The sequence below is a fragment of the Hippoglossus stenolepis genome, chromosome 23, assembly GCF_022539355.2.
Source record: "Hippoglossus stenolepis isolate QCI-W04-F060 chromosome 23, HSTE1.2, whole genome shotgun sequence".
Lineage (NCBI taxonomy): Eukaryota > Metazoa > Chordata > Actinopteri > Pleuronectiformes > Pleuronectidae > Hippoglossus > Hippoglossus stenolepis.
This window is the reverse complement of record NC_061505.1, coordinates 3,158,993-3,180,055: the sequence shown is the minus strand read 5'-3', so window position 1 is coordinate 3,180,055 and position 21,063 is coordinate 3,158,993. Positions and strand designations below refer to the sequence as shown.

Sequence of the window (21,063 nt, the reverse complement as noted above, 5' to 3'; positions counted from 1 at the left end):
TCATCCTTCCTCGTTGCCTCCTTCGTTCCATCCATCCTTCTTCATCTCTGGCTTCTCCCCCACCACCACCACCCGTCCATCGCTCTGTGTTTCTGCCTCCATTAGGGGGAAATGGAAAAAGTGACATCAGCTATTTGGTAAACGGAGAGAGATGGAGAGAGAAGAGGAGAAAGAGACGGATGGGATGAAACACGATAGAAAAATGGAAAGCAGAGATCAAAAGAGTGACACTAGGAAGGAGAGAGAGAGAGAGAGAGAGAGAGAGAGAGAGAGAGAGAGAGAGAGAGAGAGAGAGAGAGAGAGAGGGAAAACAGAGGGTGACGGAGGTGAGAGGGAAGTAAAGACAGAAGTATGGGATGAGAGAGGTAGCGATCCATTGAGAGAGAGAGAGAGGCTTCACCTCATTAACCTCGTAATGCAGAGTAAATATACAGTCTAAATGGAACATAGACGACGTGTGTGTGTGTGTTTACTCTCCGGCTTCTGTGTGACCGTGAAATGCATTATACCAGAGTGTGTGTGTGTTTGTATGAGTATGTGATAAATAAAGGTTATATAGTTATACCTATATAACTACTATATATACTTTTTTATTTCTAATGAAAGGACCAGCTTCGTGTTGGGGCTCTTTCACGTCTTGTTCGGTTCCGACCTTCAGACTTTTGGGTTTAGTCTGAATGAAACTTATCAGGTGTGAAAGGTTCGGTCCAGAAGAGGTGGTCCGGGTCAAACTCAACCAGGGTTCAAACCGAGCACTGAAACTAAACCTGCTGCATTAGTGTGGATTCGTGCATCTTGGGCTGAGATGTTAAACCCGTCCGAGCCCGAGAGAAAACTAACTGAGGACGTAGCTTTAGTCTGTAGCTTTAGTCTGTAGCTTTAGTCTGTAGCTTTAGTCTGTCAGCTGCTCCACGGCTTTGGTCCTGGTTGAAATATTCCCGACATCTATTGGATGGTTTCCTGTGAACCTTCGTACAAACATTCATGTTCTCCAGAGGATGTTTAATTCTCATAAATTGCTTCATAAGTAAAATACCATAGTCACCGTGTTGCTGTTCTATTCTGGGTGGACTCACTCGGAGTGCAAGTACTTGTCGTAGCAGTTGGTCGTTCATCTGTTAGCAGGCTCGTCGTTTCTGGGAATAAAAGTTATAGGAACTGTGTGTGTGTGTGTGTGTGTGTGTGTGTGTGTGTGTGTGTGTGAGAGAGAATCACCAGCAGACACCAGTCATTATAATACTGTATATTTGCAGTCAGCTCAAACCCAGAGAACAGTGACAGACTTGAGAGATCATCAGGAGAAATAAAAACAAAAACAAGAGAACGCTGAATGTTATTTTTCTATCTACACGGAATATCCCTTTAACCCCCCCCAAACCCCAGCCACCCTGGCCCCACCCGCCCCCATTCCTCACGTACACATTTCAAATAGTAATCGACAAATAAACAAACAAAACACGCTGTGGAATAAACAAAACTGCAACACAACAGTCTGCACTCGTAGTAGGTCAGAAAATCTGGGGGGGGGTAAAAAGTTCCCCTGGTGTTTGACGTCGCTGAGGAGCGCTTGATTTATTCACCTGTGGTATGTTTCATTACTGTTTTTGAATCCCCCTTCCCCAAAAATCCAATTTGATTATGTATCATTTGGGTAGTTTAAAATCCTCCAGTTCAAACAAATGAAGCGCTCCTTAGTTTTAATTTGACAAACGCCAGAAACTTCACGACTACTTACTGGTCAGGGAGGGGGGGTCAAAAGGTGAAAAGGTCCATTGTTGAGGAAGAGAATCCAACATACTTTCAGGATATAATATTGTGTCTAAAAATCACTCCATCGTAATAAAAAAGGGTTTCTTTTTTTTTTTTTCAACCTTTGCGTCATTTGAGAAACGGTTTCACAAGTCAAGGGTGATAGAAAATACTTCATACATTGAAAAGCTGCATCCAACAGTTTCAGAGTAATGCCTCCGTATAGAAAGAGAAAGGGGGGGGTAAAGGGAAAGAAGTAAGGAAGAGTGAAGGATTCAAGATCTTATAGGAAGAGATGCTGATTTTTATAGAAAAGAGAAAAGAGGGTGAAGAACAAATCAGAGAAGAGAACACGAGGGGAGATGAGTGTACGGAGGATAAAATAAAGGACAACATAAGTTTTCCCATGCATTCTTTTAGGTCCCTGTACGGAAAACAAAAATGAATGAAACATGAGAGACAGAAATAGCATCTCGAGTTGTTTTCCTCAGTTTCTTTTCCATCCAAATATTTTCTTTACACGTCTTTTTTTAAATTTTTTTTTTATTCTTAAACCCTCTTTTCCGTCCTGCGTCCTGAGCGCCTCCGATGAGCTGATTACCGTCCAATCAGAGGGTGTCGATGGCTGAAGTCGCGTCAAATCCAAACGGGCGGGGGGGGGGTTTGAAACTTGAGGTTTGAAGAACAAAAAAGAAAGTTTCATCTTTTCATGGAAACATTCTTATCTCGTCAGCACCGATCGCAAAGAGCCTGGTTCAGTCCAGTGAGTCACGTGATGTGATCCGACCAATTAGAGAGTCTCAGTCGTCCAATCAAGTCGTTCATTTTTTCGCACAATGTCCGAACACGATGACGTGCGTTGATCAGTCCAGTCCGTGGTGACTTTTCTTGGGAACGATTTTTACTTTTTGAAAATGAACGAGGGATGAGAAGTGAAAAGAGGAATGAATGGAGTGAAGTTTGTCTAAAAAGAAGAGTAGAAGAAAGAGAGAAAAAGAGAGAGAGAGAGAGAGAGACGGCCCCAAAATGAGTCCAGATAAGGGGCGTGTCTCTTAGTAGTCTCAATGTTTCTTAGCGACATCAAAATGTCGCATTGTAGCAAAGTTAGAATCCCGCCGGGGGAGGTCGTTGCTGTCGTGGAAGCCGTGGTTGCTGTGGAAACGGGCTGGTGGAGTTCTTCTGTGCAGGGGGTGGGAGCGAGATGGTGGTAAGGGGGCGGGGCTTCGAGAGGCGCAGTTCCTCGCTCTAAAACATCATGGGGGTCTTCAGAAACGGCCGGGATTCTGGGTAAAAAACGAAAATGCAAAGGAATCTGTAAGTAAACACAGCAACAACAAAATGATTAATAACTTCTGACACAAGCAAACATTCACGTGACGATGTACAAAACGGGCGGAGGCGTCATGATTGACAGCTAAGACTGACTCGTGATTGGCTAAGCGCTTGTATGGGCGGGACCTCGATACCGTGGCTCCACAAATGACGGCACTAAGTCAAGATGGCGGCGCCCCCTACAGTTAGAGACGTGTAGTCAAACCTTGTCCACGGTTTTAGATTTCAGCCGTTTGCTCTCGTTGCTGCAAACTCAGCTGTTGCAGCTCGAGCGTTTTTTTTTTTTTTTTAAATGTTGCATCTAATTTGTTGAGGAACCTCAGGCTTTCATCTGGATAATTAGAGCAGGATGTGGTTTTTGTATAAACTTGTTTTCCCTTTTCATCCGTTTATGATTGAAATCTCATATCTCCAATTTTGCCGGGGTCGACTCTCCCTCCTTCCCTCCCTCCCTCCCTCTCTCTCTCTCATTTCACCTCCGTCGTTCTCCTTCCGCTCCCCGTAGTGCCGTTGCTGCACCCACCCACACAGGAGCACGTGCACACCAACACACCGAGCACGCACACACACACGCATGCAAAGCAAACAGACCCACACACGTGCACACCTTCCCCTCCCCGCGGTGTCATTGTTTTCTGCGGACGTTGCAAAGTGTTTACATTTCTGCATAACAGCAACCATAAACCTGCCCCCTCCTCTTCCTCCTGCCCTCCGCTACTTTTATTATTTTTTTTTTTTACTTCTCCTCCCTCTCGCTCCTCGTCGTCCTCTTACCTTCTCATTTCGTCCTCTATTGATCACTCGTTTTTTTTTTTTTTTTTTAAGATATGAAACGGGTTAGATGTTGGAATAAGAAACTTTTTTTTTTTAATTTTCTCTTTCATCTGGCGCTCGCCCCTCGTTTCCTCCTTCATATTCTTTACCTTCCCTCCTTTTCATCCCTCTCATCTCCTGCCCTTCCCTATTTTTATCACCCCACCATGCACTCAAACCCCCTCCTCTCCTCCTCTTTCATCCCTCTATTCTGCATGCATCCCCTCCCTCCTCCTACTCCTCCTCACCTCCCTCCCTCTTGTCCTCTATCTGTTACTCTCGTATTATTTTTATCCCGACCCATTCTTCTCTCTGTCCTCTCCTGTCCTTTTCTTTTTCTCCTTTAGGCAGCAGGTTTGCTCTGGTGCTTATTAACTGTCGTGTAACTTGAGAGTCGCATTCACCCCCAAAAAAAACTAAATCCTCTAACTTCATTCCTCCGTTCGTTTGTCGTTTGTTGTTCTGATTTGTTCATTTTCTGCTGCTGGATCAATTTCCTTGTTATTTTTAAGCCATGCTTCACGCAATGATTATTTTCCATATCGATTAATGTGCTTTATTTTGATCTGAAACTTCCCTTCATGTATTCACCTTGTTAAATTCCTTTGATCAGTTTACAATAATTAGTGAATAATCACATTGTTGAAGCTGTAACTCAACTATAACTCAAATTTTTCATTTTTGCTTAAAAATATGCGATAACATCTTTCTGTAATTTATATTCCGCCTTAATTCAGCAAATAATTAACTCAGAATTGAAAAAGACAAATGTTTTTCAACCTAAATAATGATTTTTAAATGTGAAAATGCGAAAACAAAGTCAATCCAATAAGTACGTTTTTTTTTTTTTAAATTAAAGCAATACAATATTATATCATCTAAATCTGATTCCTCGAAAAGATAAAATATGAAAGGTGTCACAACTTGTTTATTTCCTCAAAACATCTCATATTTATGTTTTCTTCTCTTTCCCAGTTTTCCCAAAACGTCTCTGGAGCTTTTCATCCCAGGAAGTGTTTCACGTTTCAAGTGCAGCTGTGAGCAACTGCTTCATTTCATTTATTAAACATTCAGTGAGTCCACATGTTAGATTGGATCACAGTTTAAATGTGTTGTGCAATGAAGACTTTAAGAAAACACCAAATTTCGGACTTGTTTATCGATTTTTTTATTTTTAAATTTGCATTTCATAACGATGCAAAAATATAGCAAGGCGACACGTAAAGAAATAATATTTTTAAAACAGAATATTTATTGTTTGAACTAAACTTTCCTCGTCTGAAGCTCCTTTTTTCTGTTTGTCACAAATCTGACCCCGTTTCCCTTCACGATCAAGTGTGTGTGTGTGTGTGTGTGTGTGTGTGTGTGTGTGTGTGTGTGTGTGTGTGTGTGTGTGTGTGTGTGTGTGTGTGTGTGTGTGTGTGTGTGTGTGTGTGTGTGTGTGTGTGTGTCCTGGTTTAAAAATGATGCTGACCTGCCTTGTTAAGAGTTTATCAGGTGGAGGAAATGTCACCAGGTCTTGGAACAAGGTCACATTTTTCAACTTCCTCCCCCTCGTGTCCTCCTTTACCTCCTCTTCCTCCTCCTCTTCCTCCACGCACCCCCACTTTTTTCCCCTCCGCTCCACGATCTCCCCCTTTCTCTGTTTCTCCTTTCCCCACTTTATTTTTGCCCTTTCTCCTTCTTTCCCTTTGTTCTTTTCCTCCCTCTACATTTTTTATTACCTCTTTTCATCCCCCCCTCTTTCCTACTTTATCTCCACCTCTTGCTCTTCTTCATCCATTTCACCCATTCCCTTCTTCGCACCCCCCTCTTCCTCACCTCCTCTCTCTTCATCACTTCTTTCCATCTACTCCGTTCCTATCTGTTTCCCCTTTTCCTCCCCTTTTTTTCTCCTCCTCATCCTTTCATTTTACTCCTCGTTCCCCTTTCCTCTTCATCCCTTCTTTTCCTCCACCTCTGCACCTCGCCTATCCCCACATCATTACCTCACTTTTATCCTTTTCTTTCCTCCCTACACTTGTCTCTCTCTTTATTTCCTCCCTTCTTCACCTTTTCACTTCTCTTTTCCTTCTTCTGTTCCTTGTTTCAACCATTTGTTCCATCATTCATTTTCTTTTCTTATCCTTTCCTCCCTTCAGTCCATTTCTCCCTCATCCTCCCCTCCTGTCCTCCATCCTTCAAACAATCCTACTCTTCCCCCTTTTCTTCCTCACTTTTCTCTCTTCCTTGTCCTCTTTTCTTTCTTCTTTCTTCCATCCTCCAAACGCCCTCTCTGCTTCCTCAGGTTTTTTCTTTTCTTCCTCTCCTCCTTTTTCCCCTCATCCTCAGCTTCTGTCCTCCATCCTCCAAACCTCCTACTCTTCTTTTCCTTCTCTTCTTCCTCACTTTTCCCTTTTCCTTGACGTCCTCTCTTCTTCCTTCCTTCCTTCCTTCCTTTCTTTATTTTTTACAGCCAATTAGTCCAGTTGGTTTTGAACAAGCGAGAGAAACCGATCTCACTTTTTTCTCTTTAACCCTCGCTCCCTCGTTCTGATTGTAATGCGACGTCTTTCTTTGTATTCAGCAGTTTTCGCTTCACTCGTTAATTAAGAGTGTGGAAGGTGAGAGAGGCAGGGGAGTGTGTGTGTGTGTGAGTGTGTGTGTGTGTGTGTAAGTAAACCACCATAGGTGCAAAATGCTTTTATGGCAGGAGGGATGAGTGTGTGTGTGTGTGTGTGTGTGTGTGAGCGAGGCACCAAAGGGGTCCTACTGGGCCAATCAACATTAATGAAATCAGGTGGGTCCGTGTGTGTGTGTGTGTGTGTGTGTATGTGTGTGTGTTAGTGCTTGGCTTGCAGAAGAGAGAGGATCTAAAAGGGTCTAAAGAGGAGAGAGAGCTAATTAGAGTTCCCTGTCTCACTAGAGTGTGGATCAAACACACACACACACACACACACACACACACACTAAAATACACAACTACAGATACAGAGAGCACACACACACACTCACACACACCCAGGAGTGTGTGTGCCTGTAGATATTCATTTAAACACACAGGGTTTCAAGTGAGGGTTTTCAATGTCAGGCAGGACTGAGCACAGCTGGTGGAAAGAGGATGACACATGCATACTAACACCCCCACCCCTCACTGCTATACTTGTGAGGACCCTCATTGGCATAATGTATTCTTTTCCACGACCTAAACTCTTCATTCTAACTTCAAAAAACCAAGTGTTCACCTTCAACACGGCTCAGCTGAGCAAGTGAGGAGCGGTGAAATGGTTTCAAACGTAGAAACACACACCTGACTCCATTTTATTTCTTAAATGTTATATCTCCACCCAGTTACTTCTTCTGCGCTGACCCGCTAAGTCGAGCTTTACGAGCGGAACCAGGAGAGAGACGAGTCGAGCTTTTGAAATGAGCTACTGTACGAGTGCGGTAGAGGAAACGCTTGTCGTTACATGTAAGTAGAGAAACACACACACACACACCACACACACACACACACACACACACACACACACACACCCTGATTAAATACAACCAAGTTGAACCACAAACGTCCAAACTGACATAAAAGTAATAAAATATTTCCACTAGACGTCTTTACAGGTCCAACCGGAGCATTAATGTTTGGGCCTGCAAAGACCTTGGATTCCGACACACACACACACACACTCACACACATGCAGTCAAACACACACGTGTTGTAAGGTTCACATCAAAGGGAGGCCACAGCGTCTGCTAAATGTCTGCACTAATCTAGCCTGGGCCCCAACACACACACATACATGCATGTGCCTATGTGTAAGTCTGCGTTTCTGTACCGTATGATATCTTTTAATGTGTGGCGTCTTTATGTTTTTTTATATGTGTGTGTGTGTGTGTGTGTGTGTGTGTGTGTGTGTGTGTGTGTGTGTGTGTGTGTGTGTGTGTGTGTGTGTGTGTGTGTGTGTGTGTGTGTGTGTGTGTGTGTGTGTGCACGCTCAGGTACCTTGTACAGCACTGTTGTCTTGCTGGTTTCCATTAAGTTCAGGTTTATCCTCGGCTACAGCAGCGTCTGGTACGAAGCACAAAGACAAGACAGAGTCTCAGTGGGTCGGCCAATAAAAAGCAAACAGCACCTTGTAACCGTGCAGGTCGTAAACAAAGGAAACCAAACCACAAAGAAAAACACCGGTCCGCACACTACTCTGTTATTTTGTTTTTCCTATTGATGTTAATTGTCAAAGCTCTTTTACTGCGCTCTAAAAAAAAACTGATGTTAGAAATAAAAACATTACGACGGACGACATTCTCAATTAATTTTTGTGGCCGGACGTTGTTCCGGGAAACATTAATATGGTAAAGTTTCCCAGTTGTAATGACAGAGGCTGGAGACATCTTCCTGTTGGAACGGAGAACATGAATGAAACGCTTCATCCGGCTGCAGCCGCCTGATGTTTAGGTTCAGACTAAACTGAAGTGTCTGAAGGTCTGAACCAAACAATGTTTAAATATATATATATAACGGCCGAGATATCAGAATTGGAAAAATGTTTTACTCCCAAATGTCAACATCCCCATTGGCCCCTAAAAACCATATTGCTGTAGATGTGTGCGATATAATCAAACTGCTGTTTTCCTTTGTTCTGCAGTGATGACGATGACTGAAGTAAGTGGAGGTAAGACAGAGAAGAGCAGCAGCTCATGTACAACAAGGGATTGGTTAAGAAACTGGTAAATATACAGAATATCTCAAATATAAAAACATGATGAACTTCGTACTGTTCTTGGCGTTGATGTTGTTGTTGGCGGCGTGAAGCGGCTCAGGAGAGGGGGAGGATGAGGACGAGTGTTTCAGAGCGTCCTCCACTCTCTCCCTCCTCTTGGACTCAAACTCCAGCGCCTCCTGCAGCTTCCTCTTTGCCTTCTTCTCCTTCTTCAGACGCTTCTGGATGGAGGCTGGAGGAGGAACATAAAGGAACATTTCACCCTTTGTTGTGTGACGCTTTAGTTCATAGCCTGAAGAATGGATTCATCATATATATGTGTAGGATTTGACACCTGTATGTGTTTTATCTACCGAAGCTAATGATGCGATAAACCTTGATCTACCTCTGCTCTGCAGTTCGGAGGTGAGCTGTCGCTCCAAACTCTCCCTCATCTCTCGTTCCCTGTAGAGCTCCATCTTCAGCTCCCTCTTCTCCGCCTGGATCTGTTTGTCCTGCACCCGAGCGTTCTCCACCGCCACCTTCAACAGACCCTGAGGGCAGAGAAAGGACCGTTTACAACAAAATGCTAAAGTATATGAGTGGAAAACAACTTAATTTACAGCTGAAATCAAGGATTTAGCTTCTTTATGACGTCTGGTTTGATTATTATATCCACAATAAGGAGCATTTACAGTGTTTAATGATTTTTCCATCGTGATAAATCGTGAATATTTGAACCAAAACTTTGTCGTCCTTTTTATTTTGTTTGTATATTTCTCACTGTTTTGCAGAACAACTTTAAGATGAATTCCTGTATGTGAAATGCTTATTCTGATTTAACCAATAATTTTATAAATAATCAGTGTAATCGAAACTGTTCAAGAAAATCATGTTTGGTATCAGAAACAATAAAATCGGGATCGTACCTGTATGTTGGTGAGCAGGGTCTCCACTGACGACAAACCGTCAGCGAATAGGAACGGAGCAGGGAAGCCGGGGGGCAGGGCTTGTCCCAGCGATGACTCTTCTGTGAAGAAAAGATCACGTTTAGATTCCCCAGATTTTGATCGTTCATCTTTATAAACAGTCGCTGGATTTTTCTCGTCTAATTCTCGGCGAGAGAAGCCAAGAAGTGAGTTTCTGACTGTGAAAGATCTCGTACGAACTTTATTAGAAAAATTATTAGCGACACATAAACAGAAGTAAAGTTTTCCTGAGCGACGTTGAAGTTTATGAAATGTTGATGTTTACTAAGGTGTAAAAGGCAACGGAGCAACATCAAAGAAATCAATTACAGACACACACACACACACACACACACACACACAGAGGTCGTTAGTATTCAGACGATCGTGTGCGCTACTAATTGGCAGGGATTAAAGACATCCTTGATTTGTGTGTGTGTTCATTGCGAGTGCGTCACAGTGTCTGCTCAGCCCTTAATGCCTAACACACTGACAACTGGGTTAACTCTGCTGTGAAATTAACGCTGATTAAGATGCACTCTGCACACACACACACACACACACACACACACACACACCATCCCCTATCTGCCACTTCATCCATACATCCCTTCCTCTCTCATGTCTATCTTCATCGCTCATTCTCCACTTCAACACCTGTTTTTTTTCACTCATCTTCATCTTTCCCCCCCCCCATCACTCATTTTCCCACCTGTTTTTCCTCTTTTCCATTTTTCCCGTACTCTCTTTCTCCGTTTTCCTTATTTCTTTCTCTCAGGTCCTTTTCTTTCTCGTCTCTTGGCCTCTGTCACTTTGCCCTCTCACCGCCCAAATCTAAAAAGTTTCATCTGTGAGTGAACATTTGGGCCAAACTTGAAAGGGTTCTCTCGAGGCGTTCGTGAGGAAACAGCTTGGATGTTGTTAGGTCACAGTTTCCTTTTACCTTCGACCACCAAATTCTAATCAGTTCATCTTTGACTCGAACAAGATGTTTTTGCTAAACTTGAACAAATTCCCTCGAGGTGTTATTGTGATATCGTGTTCACAAGATGAGAGTCTAGAGGAGCCGTGTGGCCCGGTCGCTATGTGAAGTGCTTCTGACCCCACAGATGTAGTATTTAAAACTCTGAGGCTGGCGAACAACCAAGAGGTTATTTATTTTTTTCCGCTATTGATTTTAAAGGAAGCGTTTTTCTCTGCTGAAGCGAGCGGTCGCTCCTCGGGAGGACGAACGAGTGGAAACGAGGGAAAAGGTGGAGAGAAGGATGAAAACAATGTGTTTTAAAAGAATGGAAAATACAGAGCGAGGGGAGAAGAGTAATGGAGGGTGGAGAGGCCCCGCGTGCTTTTAGTGCGTGACCCCTCGACCCCTTTTAGCCATGCCTCCTTCACTTAGCCTCGCTCGCTCACCCGCCTCCCTCCATCCATCCCTCCCTCCATCTATCTCTCTCCCTCCCTAATCCCTCTGATTGATGGTTCGGAGACAGGTGATCAATAGGAGCGGCCGAACATCCTGACGCTTCTGTTTCTGTTTGCGTGTGTGACCAGGTTTTTGTCTCTGCGTGTGTGTGTGTGTGTGTGTGTGTGTGTGTGTGTGTGTGTGTGTGTGAATACAGTAGATGAGGAAAGCCCTCCTAAGTGAGGACAATTTGTCAGTTGTCAAAAGAAAATGGGTAAGGGTTTAGATTAAGGTGGATAATGGAATATCCTCTCTTATATAAGTGTGTCTGTGTGTGTGTGTGTGTTTGTGTGTGGTCCAACCTTTGTCCTTTGTTATTTTCTTGTTGGCTGCAGCAGGGTTGCTGAGTGCAACATCTGCATCAGCTGACACTAGTCCTGTGGAAAGAAAAAGTACAGCGGGTTGGTGTTTGTGCACCAACACACACACACACACACACAGACACACACATGCTCCTTGTGTGTACATTTTTTACAGTAGACCGACCTCTGGGCAGGCGATACTACAGATACATAAGAGTCTATGTCCATACATCACTGCTAAAGTTTTCAAAAGGCTGCTGGTCCCGTTATAGTTCCAAAACTGTGAGGTTGTGTTTTAGTCGAACAGAAACTTGTGTGTGTGTGTGTGTGTGTGTGTGTGTGTGTGTGTGTCTGTGTCTGTGTGAATTCGTACCCAGTCTTTCTGGCGAGCTGGAGGCCGAGCTGCTGGGCTGCGACTGCAGAGGAGTGTTGGCCTCGTCCACAGACGGAGAGAGAGAGGGGCTGTCACACACTCTCTCCTGGAGAGAGAGAGACAGAAGGGACGAGTGAGTGAGACGTGATCAGGTCCTGAGGTTCAACATGGACGTCTGTGGTGAATCATTAGAGGCTGTTTGACCAGTGGTTACCAGTGGTTACAGACTGGAAACCACCTCGTCACAGGTGGTTTCCAGTCTGTAACCACTGGTAACCACTGTCAGTTGGAGTGTGAGTTTCTAATAATTGATTATTATTATCATTGATTATCTTGTTCTCGTAACTAACAGGATCCTGTAAAGTTTTTCTTTAAGGACTTTTTACTGTGTAATAATAAAGTGTGTCACCTTGATGACAGGTGCGCGGTGGACATGAGTGTGGATCTGCTGGGCTGCGGCGGCCATGTTGGCGATGGTGTTGAGGTGGTTCATCTGTGACATCGCCATGGCGACGGACGCAGGGGGCAACCCCATGGGCAGCAGAGGGTGGGGCATCATCATGAAGGGCAGGTCCAACCCTGGAGAGTGAGGACAAAAGACTTCTGTGACATTTAATATAATTCGAATTCAAAAAGTTTACAATAGGATCAGAGGAACAGAAACAGGAAATGATGTTAAACTGCCGTCATGGACTTCTGTCCAATCACAAACAAGAAGTGTTGTCCCTCCCCTTCTGTGATCTGAGACGCTGTGTTTGAGCCTCAGGGCCACCGTAGTCTCATCTGTCACTGTTGTTTAACACATTAAAACTGTTGTTGTGGCTGGACTCCAGCCAACCGTTGACCTGATTAACAAATCTCGTGTTTCTGCTCTCTTGATGTGTTTGTTTGATATTTTTTTGTTTATTTTTATAAAAATATGAAATCCAGTTGTGGTAAATAAAACAGAACAGACGACCAGAGTCTGTTTGCGTCTGTGAACTCGTGTTGAACTGAACCTTGAGGACACGGAGCGCGAGGTGTCAAACGCTCCACTAATAAAAGTTGACAAAGCTGAGGAGGAGCGAGGGATGGAGGGATGGAGGGATGGAGGTGGCAGGGTTAAAGGCTGAGGAGGTGAAAGAAAAGAAGGAGGTTCTGTTGTTTAGTGTCACTGTCGATCTCTTGTCCATTTTCTTTTTATCACTCTTCTCTTCTTCTTTGATTATTTTTCTCTTTTCATTCACAGATTCATTCATCTCTTCTTCCCACTTTTCTCTGTGTTTATTTTCTTGTTTGCCTTTTTTCTCTCATCATTTCATCTTTCTCTCCCCCTCTTCCTTCATGCGTCACTCACTCCCCCTTCCTCCTCTCTTTTGCTCATGAGACACACACTCACACACAGACACACACACTCACACACACACAGACACACACACACACACACACGACACATTTGACTGCATTTGCGAGGACGTTTCCATTTACTGAAATTCAGCCCTTTAACCCCGAAGCACAACCTTGACCCGTGACCTCTGACCTCTCACCCCTCTCACCCTGAAAGACCCCCCCTCCCCCGCAAGATGTAGACATTGAAGAGGAGTCGCCTCAGCTGTCGACAACACACACACACACACACACACACACACACTCACACTCTCAAAGTGCAGTGGCTGCTTTCATTCCAATGAAACAATAACACTGATTGCTGTTGTCGTGACAACTGAAGTGATAGAATAATCAATGTGAGTGTTTGTCACCTCCCGCTGCCCAGCGTGTGCGTGTGCGTGTGCGTGTGTGTGTGTTTGTGCAAACACATTACTTCTGCAATAAGAAAAAGAGCGAGAATGGGTGTTTTTCTGTGTGTGTGTCTGTGTGTGTGTGGTGTTGATGAATTGAGTCATTTAGTAGAGTGTGTGCTGATTAATCCAGGCAGAGTGTTAATACAGGAGATGGGAACAGATTAAATGGCGTACATTAACAAATATTGCCACCACTTGAAACACACACACACTCTGAACGTGTCTGTGTGTGTCTGTGTGTGTCTGTGTGTGAGTGTGTGTGCTCACTGTTAGCCAGTAGCTGTTGCTGCTGTTGGAGTTGTTGCTGATTGACCGCTCCGATGGCCGGCCCCCTCCCTCCACCTGCCATCGCTCCTCCTCCTCCTCCTCCCACCATTCCGACCTGTGGTCCTCCGCCCCCCCCTCCCCCTGCTCCTCCTCCACTGTGGGCTCCAGCAGGGGGGCTGGTGAGACGCTCCTTATCCCAGGAACACTCGCTGCCTCCTGGGAGGAGACGCAGAGACACAGAGGGTTGGATGTTCAGATATAAAGACATAAAATATGAGGTCTTCAATACGATTAAGTCTTGGTCATGGTAACGTTGGTTCAACGCTACTTTTAAGAGACTGGCTCAAGGTGTCCAGACAAATGAGGCAAAGTGAGGTCACAGTGACCTTGACCTTTGACCCTTGAACACCAGTTATCAGTTCATCTGAGTCCAACTGAGCGTTTGTCCCCAATTTGTCGAAACTCTCTCATTGTTCCTTTATTAATTAAATAGGTTTTTTAATCAGTAATTAGTTCATTATGATATTTATCGTCATTATTTGAATATTTTTACCTTCAGGTTTTAGTTTTCTGTTGAGAATGAAACGATCACTTTCTCTCCTTCATTCCTGCACTCTCTCTCTCTCTCTCTCTCTCTGTGTAACGTTCCCTCTCTCGCCCTCCACACTTCTCTCGCTCCGCTCCCCGCTTCCCTCTCTCATCCATCTTCATCTCCCTCCATTAGTTTGAATTAGCAAACGTCTCTCTCTATTATTGCCTACTGAATTCCCTGTGCTGTGTGTGTGTGTGTTAGTGTGTGTGTTAGTGTGTGTGTGTGTGTGTGCGCGCATACGTGCACGTGTGTGTGTGTGTGTGAGACAGCTGGACCTCATCCTCTCTGCCATTTACACCAGGGAAGAAAAGAAGTATAAACAGATGGGCAGATGTTCTGTCTCTCTCTCTTCTCTCATTTTTCCTTGGCCTTGTCCTCTCCTTCCTTCCCTCTCCTCCATCACTCCTTTCCTTCCCCCACTCCATCCTCGCCTCTCCTTCTTTACCTGTCACTCCTCTCCTGACTCCATCCTTTCCTCCGCTGCCTTCCCCCTTATCCTCTCCCTCCCTTCCTTCTCTTCTTCTTTGACTCTCTCTCTTTCCCTGCCTCCCCATCCTCTCCTTCTCTTCTCTACTTCTTCCTCCTCTCTCCTTCTCTGCTTCCCTCCCTCTCATTTGCTTCTCTCTTCTCCCCTTCTCTCCTTTCCATCCCTCCCTCCCTTGCATCTTTTTCCATCTCTCTCTCCACTCGTCATTTTTACCGACACAGAAAATATTCTGTTTTCTAGACAAAGAAAAATATTTAATCTTGTAGTTTTAAAGGTGTTTTAATTGATTCATCGATTAATAGATTTTCTGTCCATAAAAAAAATCCAGTCTCTTCTCTGGGACGTTTCTGCCTCTTCAGGTGTTTTGATTCGTCAGAGAAAAGAAGTAGAACACGTTCAGGAAACTGAAATTACTCTTCTCTTCAAATAATATTCAAATGTCTCTTGTTGAGTAAAATTCACAGCACAAGAAATGTTTTGCCGGATTAAAAAGATATTTAACATGTGTCTTGTCAGTAAGAGCTGAACTTTCTTTATCGTTCTTCAATCGTGTTTCACTCTTTCTCCTGTTTTTGTGCTTCAATCTCTTTTTCTCTTGTTTCTATGAAGAAAAGAAGAACAGGCCGAGGAAAATCCCGAGCGATCAACTTTCCCTCATCAAAATATCAGATTCAGTTTTTTCTCTTCTCCTCTCGTCCTAAATACGATTCTGTTTCCTCCCCTCCTCTGTCCTCCCTCGCTTTATTTTCTTTTTCATTTTACACTTGCTCCTCGCTGATGTATTGTCCGACGCAGTTTCCCAGGCCGACGCGAGTGTCTGTTACAAAGAAAATAAGGTCAGACGACCAAGGGGAGAAAAACCAAAATCACTCTGAATGAAATAAAAGACCAAGAATGGCAGGAAATAAATAATAATAAAAGGGGAAAAAAAACAACAGAGTGAAAGAGAATAAAACGAGAGAATAGAGGAGGAGTAACTCTATCGGCCCGTTTTCCAGGTCAGCGGAAGAAAAGGAGGAAGAGAAAGAGAAATAGAAACAAGAGAATCTGTCTGGAAACAGAAGGAAGGAGTGCAAGCTCTCTCTCTCTCTCTCTCTCTCTTTCTTTCTTTCTTTCTTTTCTCTTTGCTTTTTGTATTCTGTCTTTTTAATAATTCAGAGACGCAAACACAGCAGAGACTGAGTGTGTGTGTGTGTGTGTGTGTGTGTGTGTGTGTTACCTGTGTTGGAGTGCATGTCGTCGTTGTCCGACTCGTTGCCGTTCTGGAGACTCATCATCATCTTCATCTTGTGAAGCTTCTGGAGCTCGGCCATGGCTGCTGCTGTCAGGCCTGTGACACACACACACACACACACACACACACACACACCACACACACAGACACACACACACGGTTAACTTCATCATCATGACATCATCTTTAGCAGAACATACTAGTGACCAGTATTTAATCACCACCACCACCTGTTACAGTCGACCAGTCACAGCCCTCCTCCGGCCGTGCACCACACAGGTGCGGCCTGCCTTTACCCATGATGCTTTGCAGCGAGCCGTGACACACATACTGACACCCCTCGCCCGGCTGCCGCTGTCAAATTTGTCTTTTCAGTGCGAGCGTTTTGTTCAAGTGTTTCGGGGTGTGAGCGCCGTTTCAGACGCCTCCAGGCTGATGTATATTCACTGATACACACACACGCCGAAAAACAACTGCGCACACACACACACACACACACACACACACACACACACGCACACACACACGCACACTCTTTTGTATGGACTAAGATCCCTGGCTCTGCGCACTGACCTGGAACTGACTTCTATACACAACAACCAGCAGAGTGAGAGAGTTGACCCTCTGTGTGTGTGTGTGTGTGTGTGTGTGTGTGTGTGTGTGTGTGTGTGTGTGTGTGTACACCATATTGTGTAAATGTGCATGTTAGTTGTTACATTGCAGTGGGTGTGTATGTACAGTTTGCTTTCATGTATAAATGTGTGTGTATGTGTGTGAGGGAATGCGTGCTTATCTGTGCATTCTTCTGTATGTGTGGGTGGTGTGTGTGTGTGTGTGTGTGTGTGTGTGTGTGTGTGTGTGTGTGTGTGTGGGTGAGTCAGTTGGTTTTGCCCCAGTCACGGTTGACGGCCTTGTAGGAATGTCCATTACACACACACACACAGTACAGTTGTCCGCGAGCTATAAAGAAAACAAGATAGCGGGAGGACAAAAAGAGTCACGTTGTCTGAAATTGAATTTAAGACAAAATATTTCGTTAAAGATTTACACGAAAAACTTAAATTTATCCCTGAGTCTTTAACTAATAAATAAATCATTACCTGTTGTTTTTGTATAAATGATATAAAGGAAATCTTTTATTTTTCAACAGAAGATAAACCCCCGGTGTTACAGTAATCTGATTACATGTCCGTGTTGTGAGATTGAGGCAACTTCCATGAATCTTGTGTCTCTGTTACTTTTTGTTTCTCGTCTGCTTGACTCGACAAAACGTTCAGTTTTTTTGTCGAGGACACGATGAACTGCTGTTATCTGAATATTTAAATATGTGGACCTCATTATTTGGAAAAGATATTTCTATTTTATCTATTAGTCATTACGTTTATTATTTTATTTAGTATATTTTTGTTATTTACTTGCGAATCTAAAAGCTGATTATTTCCAATTTAAATGACGTCTGTCAATGGACCTTAATTTATATACGAATCTGAAAAGAACTCTTCCAGGATCCACCGTTAACTGACGAGAAAAGAAAAGAGAGAAAGAAAAGAAGAGAAAGAAAAGAAGAGAGGTCCGGTCAGAGAGCCTGAGGCCGAGTGACCAGACGTATTGTCTGACGTCCTGCTGAGGATGAAATGAAGAAAGATGTCGGAGGAAAAGAGGCCAAACAAACGACGAGATACAATCTGCTGTAAATAATGAGTGAAAGTGTAGTTTATACATTTTATTATATGTGTTAAAGATGGAGGGATGAGACGAGGCCGAGGAGGAATGAAATGAGATGATCTGAGAGACGACAGAAGGGACAGAGAGAAGCAGGATTGATGCGACGGAAAGAAAAGGCAGGAGAGGAAGTAGAAGAGCGAGAGAAGACGTCAGAGAGAAGATGAATGAAGAGGAAGAGGTCACATGGATACAAGTTAGAAAAACAACAGGACTTATGTGAAGTAAATGTACAATTTAGAAATGATAACGAACTTTGTCTGCAGCTTCACATCATTACGACTCTATTCCTGCAGCAGCTGATTTCTGGATTAATCAATTCAACTTTGAGCCGATCAATGATCCAAATATTCAATATTTTCTGTTAACGATGACATAAAACAGAGAAAAACAACAAAGTGAAGTCAAATCGTCTCGATCGCCCCCTGGTGGTTGACATAAAACCCTGTCTCCTCCATGTTAGTAGATTGGACAAGGACCAAATTAAAAAGTCAAAATAGGATGGCTGCAAACAACGACAACATAACGTCGTCCGACAAATCCAGTAATCGCAGTTACGTAAAGGCAGTGGAAATTTTCTGAAATATTAAAGTTTTCGGAAACCGACCAATATATGATACAAGGGGGTAAGAATAGAAAATGGAGTCTCTGTAGGGGCAGGACTATATTCTCAAATTGATTCTTCTATTTAGGAATGCCTTCTCTGTCACTCACACATACACACACACACTGTAGGTGGACATACACACTGATATACATTCTATCATGTGCCTAAGTGTACACACACACACACACACACACACACACACACACACACACACACACACACACACACTCGGACACAGAGTCAGAACGCCCTCTTCGCCTCAATGCAACCAGAAGACAATCAATAGTGAGGGCAGAGCCACAGTACTGTTCTCCATCACGACTATCAGACACACACACACAGACACACACTCAGACACACACAATCACTATTCTCTCTCTCCTCTGTCAGATCAATGGCTGTCCGCTGTGTCCACGGTTACCGAGCATCGACCCCCGTCGCTAATGGCGACCACAGAACCTTGGGAATTAGTGTGTGATTGATTGACAGACTGCTTCAAAGACACGCACATCATATAGAAGCAGTGTGTTTGTGTGTGTTTGTGTGTGTTTGTGTGTGTAGGTGTGTGTGTGTTTCAGTGGTCCCCTGTGGGTTGTCCATACGTTGTTTACCCATCTCCTTTTTCCTTCCTGTGCATCCTAATGCTTTCCGAAGGACGAAACAGAGAGAGGAGAGGAGGGGGAAGACGTTGAGTAGGAAAAAGAGGGTGGGGCAGAAATACGACCGAAAAGAAGTGAATCATCAGCGAAACATGACGGTTCAGGACCGAGAAATAAACAAATCAAGAGGTTTTTCCCACCGGTGCCGAGATGGTTGTAAAATCTGCCCTGCCCAATTAAAAACGGCAACAAAAATCGAGCTAAGATTTATCGTTTTCATCACTTTCGCTCTCATTTTAAATCTAGTGCCCTCTAGTGGCACAGACGTGTACCTACATTAACGGTTGGTCCAAAGTTTGGCATTAAAGTCTGAATTACTTTTTTAGAATAAACTAAAGAAGAAGTTAACGTGTCCTTGCTCTTTTTTAAAAGAGATGACATCTGTCCAGTGACGTCCTGGTTCGATAAAAGTTAAATAAAAAGTGCCGCAATCTGGTAACGTGAAGTACGATCTAGGAAAAAGTAGGAAATAGTGTTTGGACATTTGGAATCTCCTCGTCTTTCCAAGTCCTTCGTCTTCTACGTGTACGTCTCCTCTTCTTCATCCTGAGATATTTGTGTTCTTCAAGTTTCACGTACGTCACGTGTTAGAAACCTCATCAACACGTCCACTCGCTCACTGGGACGCTTCCAGACATTGTCCTGCTGTTTTCTCACGTGGACTCACTCTGATATAAAGTTCTGGAAAATGTCCGGAGCAACTGACTCAGACATTTGTGTTCTCACTGCTCCAGAACATCTCAGGAAACCGTCCGGACTTCAGAGCCGGTCTGAAAACATCTTAAGACGCCGACCATCATAAAAACACGTCTTTTGCTACTGTAAGGTCTTTCTCAGTAAAAGCTTCCACCGTTTGGCAGGCGATGTCCTAAATGAGATCTGACAGTGTCCTTCCCCGGCACAGTGCATCAGGACGCTCCTTTAATGGCTTCCAGTTTGCTGCTGGAGGTTGTTGGGTGATCTTCCAGAGGCCTGAACCCCCCCTGCCTGGGCTCGCGTGAAACCCACCCCATTTGGCCGAGGCTGTAAATATTTAATCCGCTGCACCTACATCTCTGACGAAGTGCTCCGAACGCGCTCTCAGAGACGGAGTGACACTTTGAATAAAACAAACAGGAAAACGGAGAAATTGCTCTTTGTGTTCTGAATTTAGAAACACACTGTTCTGGCCTTTTTTTGTTTTTCCATCTTTTCTTTCTTCCTGTGAGCACTCGAAGGGCCAATTTACAAACAGTCGATTGCTCTTGTGCTGAGTCAAATAGATTTCAGCTCCGCGCTCTGGCACTTAGGTCGCCCATCTTTAGCTTTCACTGGATTTTCGAGACGGCCATTTGCCCGCCGCCATTTTGTGTCATCTCTGGCAGACGCAGACACTTACAGTTATTGTTTCTGTTCTCGAGTCTCGGCAGGAAGTCAGAACCTATTTGATGCCTATTTGAGGTTCTACTGTCCATTTGAAGACATCGGTTCTATCGTCAAAGTCGGTGCTGAGTCGTTCTGTTGCTAATCAACACTTTAAAGTTCTCTTACTTGTCTTTACGGTCGTTGTATTGTCCGTTTAAAGTTGGCGATTATGGATTCTATTGCCTGTTTGAGTTGATAGTGAAGTTCAACACTTAATTACTCACTGATGACTCCATATATAGTGAGTGTTATTTGTCAGTTTAACAGGTTGGTAGATCAATTCTCCATTAAAATCAATGGGTGGAGCAAGGCACCAACACTAGCAGTGTCGACTTGGTGGAAATATGTGTTACTGGGGATTTGTTCAAAATAAAAAACATGAAATAACTGCAATAGTTTAACATTGAAAACACACGAGAGGTTTGATTTCTCTGTTTTCATCGTAACGTTCGCCAGTTGACAAATGTATTTTCTTTATTTAATTTCTACTGATTGTTTGGTATTTGTTTTTCTTGTAATTTTTTTTAATATATTTAAATGTTTTTTTTTTAAACGGATAAGTTTAATGCCAACCTGATTGTCTCAGATTGTCTAATATCCCTTTAGTCCTCTTCAGCCGTCCCCCCGCCCCTCTC

The 21,063-nt window shown here is 43.7% G+C and overlaps 1 protein-coding gene and 1 long non-coding RNA gene across 6 annotated transcripts in view; one reads left to right on the top strand and one right to left on the bottom strand.

Annotated features, from left to right (window-relative positions):
• LOC118102952 overlaps positions 1 to 9,264 on the top strand; it is a 17,779-nt gene extending 8,515 nt beyond the window's left edge. Inside the window, exons 4-6 of the long non-coding RNA XR_004694777.2 lie at positions 7,225 to 7,345; positions 8,520 to 8,601; positions 8,993 to 9,264. This is a non-coding gene — a long non-coding RNA (uncharacterized LOC118102952). The remainder of the gene's footprint in view (positions 1 to 7,224; positions 7,346 to 8,519; positions 8,602 to 8,992) is intronic.
• LOC118102896 (dachshund homolog 2) overlaps positions 2,296 to 21,063 on the bottom strand; it is a 59,635-nt gene continuing 40,867 nt past the window's right edge. The window contains exons 3-12 of one of the 5 annotated variants that reach the window (XM_035149486.2): positions 16,022 to 16,132; positions 13,724 to 13,939; positions 12,085 to 12,275; positions 11,676 to 11,781; positions 11,303 to 11,377; positions 9,503 to 9,603; positions 8,980 to 9,127; positions 8,650 to 8,826; positions 7,877 to 7,942; positions 2,296 to 3,061 (exon numbers count right to left, since the gene is read on the bottom strand). In XM_035149486.2, the coding sequence (XP_035005377.1) occupies positions 3,015 to 3,061; positions 7,877 to 7,942; positions 8,650 to 8,826; positions 8,980 to 9,127; positions 9,503 to 9,603; positions 11,303 to 11,377; positions 11,676 to 11,781; positions 12,085 to 12,275; positions 13,724 to 13,939; positions 16,022 to 16,132 (1,238 nt within the window). In that variant the 3' untranslated portion in view covers positions 2,296 to 3,014. The remainder of the gene's footprint in view (positions 3,062 to 7,876; positions 7,943 to 8,649; positions 8,827 to 8,979; positions 9,128 to 9,502; positions 9,604 to 11,302; positions 11,378 to 11,675; positions 11,782 to 12,084; positions 12,276 to 13,723; positions 13,940 to 16,021; positions 16,133 to 21,063) is intronic. The other 4 variants (XM_035149487.2, XM_035149488.2, XM_035149489.2 and 1 more) reach the window with 4 other exon arrangements.